Raw genomic sequence first — 11168 nt, 5'->3', positions numbered from 1 at the left:
TATGCATCTATGTGTGTGCATGTGTGCATGTGCGTGTGCGTGTGTGTGTGTGTGTGTGTGTGTGTGTGTGTGTGTGTGTGTATCTGTGTCTATACATGAATGCTTGTGCCTGCTGAGGCTGGAGGTGTTAGGTCCCCTGAGAACCGGAGTTCCTTATGGTTGTGTGCTGTACAACTTGGGCACTGAGAATGAAGCTCAGGTTCTCTGCAAGAGCAGTCAGCGCTCTTAACTGATGAGCTGCCTTTCCAGGGCTGAGGCTCCAGAATGAATATAAAGAAACAGGAGCCAAGCACCAGTGTCCATTTCTCTCTGCCTCCCAATGGCAGGAGCAGTGTGACCAACCCCTTCTAGCTCTGGCTGCTGTGATAGACTGTCTCTGGACTGTATACCAAAATGAACTTTTCCATTGCTTTTGTCACAGCCACAAAAAAGTAACCAATAGAGAGAGTAAATCTCTGTTCAGACTCAACCGATTGTAAAATATCAACCTTACCTGTGCATCCCGGCTGGCCTCTGCACGCTGGAGCAGGCTGGTCAGCCTTCAGTTCTCTCTCAGGCCTCGTCTGCAGGGTTTGGCCTGGATTCATTCCTGTGGCCCTGATAAAATAGCCTGACAAACTCTACACAGAGGAGAAAGGGGGTGTCATAGATTACGGCTCCAGGTTGCTGTCCATTGTTAAGTATGGCGACAGGAACTTGAAGCAGCTAGTCCTAACACATCCACGGTCAAAGGCCTCAAGAAGTGAATGCTGCTGGCTTGCTTGCTTTCTCTACTCTATACACTTTAGAACCTCGTACCTAGGGAAAACTTCCAGACGTCTTGGTCTTCCCATATCAGTGAATTTAATTCACACACAGGCACACCCACAGCTCAAGCCAATATACACATTCCCTTGAGACTCTTCCCGGGTGATTCCTGGCCGTGTCAAGTTGAGTTAACCATCACAGGGTCTGACACAGTGCAAAGAGCGAGTGGCCAGCAAAGGAATTATCCTGTGGAAACAGACAGGGGTGTCTGGGTCTCTGGCACGGAGGCTGGCAGGCCGCGTCAGCTTTCCAGGGCTGAGTCGGAGGCAGGCTCCACTAATCAGAACACAGGAAGCGTCCTGAAGAATGCCTGTAGCCGTGGTCCAGAGTGTTCTGCTTTTGAGTCTGTTGTTTTGTTCTGCCATGAAAGTGCTCAGTTCCTTTCCAAAGGAAGGAACCGTTATCTTACTAACTGCAGAGGTGGCAGCCCACCGACGTAGGTGATGGGGAGACAGGAGAGGGCATTTCCGGGCATTTAATCTGACGTCCAGAGTCGGCTACTCTGACCTTTGGTAGGAAGAAAAGAGGCAGAATACACTGAATAGAATAAATACCTGCCTGTGGCTACTGATAAGAATTTTTTTTTTTTTTTTGGACTCAGACTAGGCCTGGCTAGAGGCCTTCTTCCTAGCTCTGTGATCTTGGGTAAAGCTCGTGAAAGGAGCCTATAGAAGCTCGACAATACCTGGCTCTCACTGAGCCCCCTGTCTCCACCCCCAAGGCAACGCTTTTAGTATGTCTGTCCTGTAACCAGCCTGGAATCTACTGGAAGTTCCAGGTGAATAGCTCCACCTGGCCTGTGGTCAGCCAGCTTCTGCTTAGCTTCCCTGAATAGCCATTGTTCTCAGCATCTGCCTGGGTCATGTGCTCAGCGGCACGTGTCAGACGTTTTTGGGGGGATAACTTGGTTTTCCTCGTTGGATTGTGAACTTCTGGAAGTCCTTAAGGCTCGATTCTATAATCTTCTTTCCTTCCTCGCTTGTATCAGTCAAATGAAACAGCATGGAATTTAAGGCTCACATTGTGTCTGGCTAGAACCTTTCTTTACAGCCCCAATCTCCTTTGCGTCCAGCCAACCATGGCTGACATCACCTTTCTTCCTCTGAATTTTCCTTTTTCGTAGCCCTTGGATGGCAACTGAAATCATCCTGCTCTCTTCAGTGATCTCTGGGCAGAGCCCCCGTAGGCCACCCTCAGGTCCAGTTCAACACCTGGCAAGTGCTATTTAAAAAAAAAAAAGAGCCGGGCGGTGGTGGCGCATGCCTTTAATCCCAGCACTCGGGAGGCAGAGGCAGGCGGATCTCTGTGAGTTAGAGACCAGCCTGGTCTACAAGAGCTAGATCCAGGACAGGCTCCAAAGCCACAGAGAAACCCTGTCTCGAAAAAACAAAAAAAAAAAAAAAAAAAAAACAAAAAAAAAAAAGTCAATTTGCTGGGTGGAGGACCAAAGGAGTGGATTAATGTCTGTGGGAGACCTCACTTGGAGAATCGTCGCTGTGAGGTGCCGTGGCCTGAGCTGGCTGGTCATTTCTCCCACGATTTCTCTTCCTCTGGGAGGGAAGCTTAGGAAAGAAAGCCAGCTGGACCATGTGAGGCCCACTCAAGCGGAAAAGTTAATGTTTAGCAGAGTGAGGTTCCTGACTCACAGTGTTGCTATGCTGAGGTCTTGGAAGAACGAGGTGGTTAGGCCCTCAGCCGGCTGTGTGCTGGGAGCAGATGTGATGTGGCAAGCGGCTGAACAGAACCCACCGCCCCCACATTCCTCAGCAGCAGGGCAAAAGCAATGGTTAGGCGTGACTTCAAAGTGTGGCTGCCAAGGCGCCCTGCCTAGGTTCAAATCAGAACCATACCACTTAGTGACTGGGTGACTTTGAATATGTAATAAACCTCATTTGCCTTAGCTGTGAAGGGTGGTATGACAAAGGTAATAATAAAAAATACACTGTTCCCAAGGAGATGAGATGATGCTTTTAATGCATATGGTACTCAGAAGCAAGCATTTATCTTGGTAAGTTTTGGAGGACAGACAAAGGAGCCGTAAGAAAACTCGAGGCTAGATTCACCCATTTTCTCATTAAGGCACAGATATAGAGAAAAACGATCTTAGGTCTCAAAAGCTGGTCCAGTAGCAAAGGGAATCTCCAAGTCCTCCACTGGTCGTCGACAAAACTGCTTTCTGGATGAGTGTGTGGATGAGGCTTTGGGAGGGAGCCCAGCTTAACTGCTAAGCCATGATGTTGTCTTACCACCTTTGGAGCAACCAGGGCTTCAGGGTTGAAATCTCAGGCCCCACTGCCAACTGTGAGCTCACTGTATCACGTTCCGTCCTCAGTGTGTTCATCTGTAGAATGGCCATCCCCTTGTCTCAAAGGTCAGTCCCCTTGGGTTCTTTCCCAGCAAAGTGGAAACGCCAGTTGGGAGGCCTGAGTGAGAGAGGTGGAGCTGAATCCTTAGTCCTTGGAAATTGACTCAGGTGCTCCCCACAGCTGCCAGACAAAGGGGTAAACGGTGGCATGAGAGGCTCCGAGGAATGGTTTTTAGGGGCGTCAACTAGATGCTACATGACCTTGAATTATTTCTAGTTGATTGAATCTCTTGCTTTTTCTGTGTTTGCAGATGAGAAAAAGAAAACAAAGAAAGTTGATAATGAACTCAACCCGGTCTGGAATGAGGTGACTGCATTGCTTGTTTTCAACTTTCGTTTAAAGGATAAGCTTTGTCCAGTTGTCCCCTCTTTGGGTTGGAGGCTAATGCTCTTCTTTGGAAGAAAATCTCTATGCGACACCCTTATCCATTCCAGTTCCCTTCTTCCCCCCTCAAAGATCAGAGCAGCTCAGTGATGGCCTGGCTTGTGCCCATTTTCTGAACACCAGAGATGTGTATACTGAGCCTGCGCAGGAGGAAGGAGTCCTAGTCTAGCTCACGAGCTTGACCTATGACCTCATCCACTTCTTTTTTTTTTTAATGGAAAACATATTTTATTGTTAACTATTAAACAATTTCACCCCCCAAAATTAAATGTAAATGCCTTTGGATTTTTTTGATTAACATCTATAGTTTTCTTTCAATTAAAATTACTTTATCATTTTATGTGAATGCAGGATGTTTTGCTTTGTTTATATACCATGAGCATGCAGTATGTGCATTCCCTGCAGTAGTCTGATCCACTTCTTTAGCACAACAGTGAACACTAGAACATCTCCAGGCTCGGAGAGCTCCTTATAAAACCATGTGTGCATGCCATTTATTAAAAGACAAGCCCTTGATACTTGATACTTCAAGTATCTAGCTGAGTGATGGAATTTACTGATTTCTGTGACAAAAGCCAAGTTTTCTAATAGAAATCATTGGAATTCAGGTAAATATTTGTCTTAGTTAGAGTTTCTATTGCTGTGATAAAACATCATGATCAAAAGCAACCTAGGGAGGAAAGGGGTTGTTTCAGCTTGTAGCTTCCATCAGGAAAGTCAGGACAGGAACTCAAGCAGGGCAGGAACTTGGAGGTAGGAACTAGCAAAGACCACAGAGGAATGAGTCTTCTAATTTGCTCCGCAAGGCTTGTTTAACTTCCTTTCTTATAGCACCCAAGACCACCATCCCAAGGGTGGCACACAGTGAGGGGGCCCTGCCACATCAACCACCAGTCTAGAAAACACACCGCAGGCTTACCTGGAGGCTAGTCTGGTGGGGACATTTTCTCAATTGAGGTTTCCTCTTCCAAAATTACTCTGGCATAGCTGGGCATAATGGTGCATACCTTTAATCCCAGCACTTGGGAGGCAGAGACAGGTGGATCTCTGTGAGTTCAAGACCAGCCTGATCTATCTAAATAGTCAGTTCCAGGATATTCAGGTCTATAGAGAGACACCCTCCCCCCCTCTCAAAAAGAAATCTATTTTAAAAAACAAAAACAAATTGACTCTGACTTGTGTCATGTTGGCATTAAACTAACTAGCCTAGCATTGCAAAAGGAAGTTTAAGTTAACTCTCTAGAAGAGTGGTTCTCAACCTGTGGGTTGTGACTCACATAGGGGCCAAATATCAGATACCCTGCATATCAGATATTTACATTATAATTCATAACAGTAGCAAAACTACAGTTATGAAGTAGTAATGGAGATAATTTTATGGTTGGGGATCACACGAGGAACTGCGTTAAGGGTCACAGCATTAGGAAGGTTGAATACCACCGCTATAGAAACAAATAGTTAACATCTACATGTATCAATAGTTGCTTTCTCAATGAACAAATATGATGTCTGAAATACTATTATGCATCATAAATTAATGATTTCCTATGCTATTTCTTCTTACTCTCATATCCCAAGCATGTATTAGTACCATTTAACTCAGAAGTATTTTCATGGCCATGTAAGATTCTGCTGAAGAGAAACCATGTAGCTTATTTACACCCTGACACACACTGTTGACTTTGCATTTATTTTATTATATTTATTTATTTATTTATTTATTTATTTATTTATTTATTTATTTGATTTTTCGAGTCAGGGTTTCTCTGTAGCTTTTGGTTCCTGTCCTGGAACTAGCTCTTGTAGACCAGGCTGGCCTTGAACTCACAGAGATCTGCCTGCCTCTGCCTCCCAGTGCTGGGATTAAAGGCTTGCACCACCACCGCCCGGCTTGCATTTATTTTATAAGTGGCTCAGTGTTTAGTGTTTTAGAGACAGATGAAATGTTATCATTTTCCCTGCAGAGTAGGATTTTCCCAGTCTGACTAATGTTTTGATGATCAGTCCCATTGTTTTTTTCAAAAGCGGGGCTAAACCTTCCTGAACCAGAGCAATGTCTTTGTTGTTGTCCCTGAATCATCAGAGGGAGACTTCCCTTTCACCCATCCCAAATTATTCCCTCTGCCAACTGCTTTTAATAAGTCTAAATATAAGGACCATATCTGGGCATCAGTGAGGTGATGCTGTGAAGCCTCTTGAAGCCTCTCTGGGAAACCACGCAGGTCTGCAGGTTGTGAGGAAGTCTACCCTCTGTAACTCACAACACAACCACTGGACCTTAAGACCTGTGAGAGCAAGAAGCCCCTGGTACCTTGTGCGCTCCTAGCACCTGGCACAGAGCCCCAAGGATAAAACAAGGCAAAACCGTATTTGCATGCTTCCACTGCTTCTGAGTTGTACCAATCTGACATGACTCTTAATCCACATGACCCAAGGAGAAAGGTTTGTTTTCATGTGTGGTCATTATCCACCTTAACTCCATTTTGTTTCCAATGTGTTTTCCCCCTTCATTTTGCAAATGTAGTGAACAAGTAAGCGCCCTACCTGCTGTTTTGTGGCTGAACCCAAACCTCAGCGAAATGCTTAGCCCCACACTCCTTGGGATTGATTGGTGGGTGTATTCTCACTCTCACAGGAACTGTGAGACAAACTTCTATCCCAAAGTCACTACAAAGAGGATCGAATTGCTTACTTTGAATAATCAGTTGATTATCTAGTCAATCAAAGGCTTTCATGGTATGTTGTTAATTCTTTTGCATCTATTATTAGAAAGTAAGTTACTGAATTAAAGTGAGAAGCTGAGAAAAAAAAACAACTGTATAAATCACAGCCCTGACCACAATGGGGCTTACAGTAAGAGCTAATGAGTCTTAGAAGAAGGGTTTCTGGCTTATTCATTACTCAATAATAACGCCTAAAAGAGCAGGGTTTAAAAATAACCATTAAAGGAAGTATTTTCTCAAATAGTTTTGGTAGGAGTTAAGTTCATTTTCTGACCATGAGTCAGAGGTTTGGTGACCCAGCTATAGCCCTAAGATCTAGAAAATGAGAAGCCGGGAGTGGCCCACACATTCCCTGAATCTTTCTCTAGTCTGCCTTTTCACCACCCGAACTATAGAACTTAGTAACTCAAAAGATTGTTAGTGAAGATTACTGCCCAGTATATCTTATATTCTGTTTAATGGCCTTTTTGTTTCCATAACCTTTCTGTGAACAGATTTTGGAATTTGACTTGAAGGGGATACCACTGGACTCTTCGTCTTCCCTTGTGATTGTTGTCAAAGATTTTGAGACAATTGGACAAAATAAGTAAGTTACTTCCAGAGACTTTATTATTTTACATATTGTGGTACTTTGAATAACTGGCCCCCATAATTTCACAGGGAGCAGCACTACTAGGAGGCGTGGCTTTGTTGGAGTGGGCATGGCTTTATAGCAGGAGGTGTGTCACTGTGGGAGCAGGCTTTGAGGTTTTCTATGCTCAGGATACCGCCCAGTGGCTCAGCAGATTTCCTGTTGCTTATAAGATGTAGCACTCACTCTCAGCTCCAGCACCATATCTGCCTGCACACTGCCATGCTCCCCATCATGATGATAATGGACTGAACCTCTGAAACTCTAAGCAAGCCACCCCAGTTAAATGTTTGCTTTATAACAGTTGCCATGGTCATAGTGTCTTTTCACAGCAATGAAAACCCTAACACACATATTATGTTGCTATTATTTGTTTGTTGAATTAAATATTATGGCATTTTTACTAAGAAATTGTAGTATTTTTTTAACATGCTAGTGTTTCAGTTCCATGCCCTCATGCTCCTACCCCTTCATGAGTCACATGAGCAGAGTGCTGCAGCCAATGAGAGGCAGGGCCAGTGCTGCAGCTAGTGAGGGGAGGGGCCAGTGCTGCAGCCAGTGAGAGGTGGGGCCAGTGCTGCAGCCAGTGAGGGGTGGGGCCAGTGCTCCAGCCAGTGGGGACGGGGCCAACTCTGTGCTTTCAGTGGTAACAGAAGCCACAGTTAGTCAGTCACACACCTTTGCCCCAGTGTCTGCAGTGCTCAACACTCCGCAGTCATTAGTCTGTCTCACGCCTTCTTTGCCAACTGTATCTCTTACCTCTTGTCTCAGCTCTACTATCTGAGTTGCAGCCACATTAGCTGTAACAAAGATCTTTTCTCTGACTGTGTGTGCTTTGCTAGTGTACGTGTGTGTGTGCGTGCGTGCGCATGCACGCACACACAAGCAGGCACAGGCACATATGCCACAGTATGCATGAAATCAGGGGAGGACTTGTGGGAGACAGCTGTCTCACCACACACACGTGTGTTATGCATTCCCCAGTCAGACACATGTGGAGGCCAAGGGCAAGTATTTCTCAATTGCTTCACTACTTTATTTTTTAAATTTTTATTTATTCTTTTTGACTTTCACATCATGCATCTCAATTCCATTAATCTCCCCATCCTTTTGTATCTGCCCTCTGCTCTTGCAACTTCCCCTCTCCCATGAAATAAAATAAAGTAAAATTTAAGAGAAAAGAAAAAAGAAAGAAAGAAAGAAAAATCTCATCATGGAAGCTGTATACAGTAACACAGTATACCCTTTGTCCACATATTGTTACTTACAAGTGTTCATTGAACTCATTGGTTTGTTTTGAGGTCTCTGGTTTCTGCTGTACTATTGATTCTGGGCTCTGACTGGGACTCCTCTTAGTTATTCTGTTGTTGCCCTGTGTCATGGAGATCCTGCAGCCTTGGATCTGCAGGACCAGTCTATGCATGTGCTCCAGCAGATCACAGATCGGGTGGATATTGAGGTGGTCCAACACATAGCCCTGGCTCTGGGACTAGGTGGTTTGCAGGGTTGTTCAGGCCACCAGCTCTCCCCCATCCTCATCACTAGGGTGAGCTCCCCAACACTTCCCTGGTTAGTTCACCCTAAACAGCAAGGAGCAAGGGGTATGGTTCTCCTGCTTTCATGCCCTCAGGGCAGGCTCACCCACACCAGCTCTACTGTGTTGCCCAGGCAAGGTGCAGGGCCGGCTCTCCTGAGTGCTGTAGCTGGTAAGGGGAAAGGACAGCTGTCTTGCTCTCATGACCTCAGGGCTAGCTCTCCCATTTGCCACAGTAACACACACACACACACACACACACACACACACACACACACACACACACACTGCATCTCTCCCTCACCCACTATGACAGATGAGGCGGATGGGACCAATTCTCCCATAATCACATTCTTACCCCTACCCTGACAACAGGGTCAACTCTACTGTGCCACCTCATTCCCAGAGCATGACATTGTTCTGAAAGACTCAGAACCCAGTCTTGGCTTCGTAACTCAGAGTTACGAAGTCCTATGATCAGGCCATAAGTCATGGGAAGGTAGGTTATTCCCAGCCATGATTATAAGGTGTCATTGATTACCAGGTGTATTGCTACATTAAAAACAGACTTTGGAGAAAAAGAGATCCCAATGTTCAATTCCACTTGAGTCATAAGAAACATCTTGACTTTCAGTGTTAGTGCATTTAAAAATGTAAGACCTCCCTCAGGCACATTTGACACAATCAGAAGGCTGCAGTGAAAGGAATTAGGAATTTGAGAACAAGACCACATGCTCTGGTTTGCTTGGCTATCTCCCAGCACAGTGATCACTAATGCCTGTATTTCTATTGGTAGGGGCTTGGCTTAAACAGTAAATTGCATGGTCAACATAATATGTTGGGATCTTTTGCTCAATTGTGTCAGGGAGTCTTGACAGACATCTGCTCCCTAGATAGAGCTGTGTGTGTACATGTGTGTGTGTGTGTGTGTGTGTGTGTGTGTGTGTGTATGATACTCTCTTAGTTTGAAAACATTTGGCAATTAGAGGCTGATATTAAAATGTCTTTCTCAATTGTTTCTCCACTATGATGATGATGATGATGGTGATGATGATGATTTGAGGCAGTGTCTCTCACTAAATCTGGGACTTTCTGGTTAGATAAGGCTAGCTGGCCAGTGAGCCCCAGTACCCATTTGTCTCTGATCCCCAGTATCAGGGTCACATTACCATCAAACTTGGGGGTACTAGTGATCCAAACTCATGCTTGTGTACCCTGCTCCTGACCCACTGTCCATCTTTCCAAACCCACTTTGTTGTTAGCCTTTTAAAATGTGCTCCAGCACTCATGCCCCTGTGACAATAACAGCTTTTTAAATTATATAGATTTGTTCTAGAATGTTCTGAGAACATTCTAGACTGAAAAGCAGTGTGCACTGGAATTTATGCTACAGCGATGTAATGTTTTCTTTGTTTGTTTGTTTGTTTGTTTTGGAGATAATAGGGTCTCAAGTAACTCAAACTGATTTCAAACCTGAGGAGATGACCTTGAATTTCGAGGTTCTTTTGTTTATAGTTCCCAAGTGCTGGGATTACAGGGGTGCACTACCACACCCAGCTCCAATCTAGCCTTTAAGGTTGTTGCATATCTTACTTTTGAACCATTATGTAAACAGTCATCTTCTCCCTTAACCTCCAGAAGAGAGTTTTAGTTCCCATAATTCAAAGTTCTGAGGAAGTGGTTAGGAGAGCCCCAGAGTAGCCTCCGATTGTCACTAGTGGTATGGACACCCTTCTCTTCCTCTCTCTGCAAATGGAGGCATTGTCAGTGTTCCAGACAAGCCCTCCTCCACTAGGAAAAGTTAGAGGGTGCACATGCGCATTGGCATTTTCTAGTGGTTACATTAGCAAAATAAAAATAAAACCAGTGTGAATCCTACTTTTTAATCCAAGATGGTGTGATCTCAGCGTGGAATCGGTCTGCCTGAAATCGTCCAGACAGTGCTTGCACAAACATGAAATCCATTCTACACGCTGTGCTTCTCACTCCAAGTACTGTGCAGTGCGTTTCTGGACAGAGTGCTTGTGCAGTCTCTCTCAATCTCTACCTTCTTTTTTTCTAGTCTGAAAAGAGGAAATAGCGATGAGTTCTGTTCTAAGAGGACCCATCTAATTTTTGAGATTCTGCACATCTTGCTTAGATACAGGTTTTTATAGACAAGTATTTATTGCAGGGGTGGGGAGGGCAAGCCATGTCACTATGCATGGTCTAAGGACAGCTTTTGATCAATGGCTCTTTCCTTCCACTGTGTAGATACCAGGGATCTGACTCAAGTAGTCAGGCTTGGAGCAAGAGCCCTTGTCTGCTGAGCCTTCTCTTCTCCTTGTTTTGTTTTGTTGAGATGAGATCCCATGTAGTCCCCGTTAGCCTCTAACCCCCTCAGTCACCAAAGTCGATGGTCAAGTTCTGATCCTTCTACCTCCACCTCCCAAGTGCTAGCATTACCAGCATGCACCACCATGCCCAGTTTTATATGAGGCTAGGGACTGAACCCATGCATGTCATGCAAACACTCTACTCTCTGAACTATAGCTTCAGACTGTGGCTGAGAATGGCTATTCCTGTTTCTGGGTATAAAGAACAAAAAAGGAGGACACGTTCACTATACAGACCACACGAAACCCCATGTTCACTATACAGAACACACGAACCCCATGTTCAGCATACAGACCACACGAAACCCATGTTCACTATACAGACCACACGAACCCCATGTTCACTAT

The 11168-nt window shown here is 44.9% G+C and overlaps 1 protein-coding gene across 2 annotated transcripts in view; it reads left to right on the top strand.

Annotated features, from left to right (window-relative positions):
• The window catches only part of Myof (myoferlin), a 145733-nt gene that overhangs the window by 15915 nt on the left and 118650 nt on the right, over positions 1-11168 (top strand). For both annotated transcript variants that reach the window (XM_026781641.1, XM_005352197.2), the window contains exons 2-3: positions 3424-3479; positions 6775-6866. In XM_026781641.1, coding sequence (XP_026637442.1) covers positions 3424-3479; positions 6775-6866 — 148 coding nt within the window. The remainder of the gene's footprint in view (positions 1-3423; positions 3480-6774; positions 6867-11168) is intronic.

The sequence above is a fragment of the Microtus ochrogaster genome, chromosome 8 (assembly GCF_000317375.1).
Source record: "Microtus ochrogaster isolate Prairie Vole_2 chromosome 8, MicOch1.0, whole genome shotgun sequence".
Lineage (NCBI taxonomy): Eukaryota > Metazoa > Chordata > Mammalia > Rodentia > Cricetidae > Microtus > Microtus ochrogaster.
The sequence above is the reverse complement of the archived record's forward strand: the minus strand, read 5'-3'. Positions and strand labels throughout refer to the sequence as shown.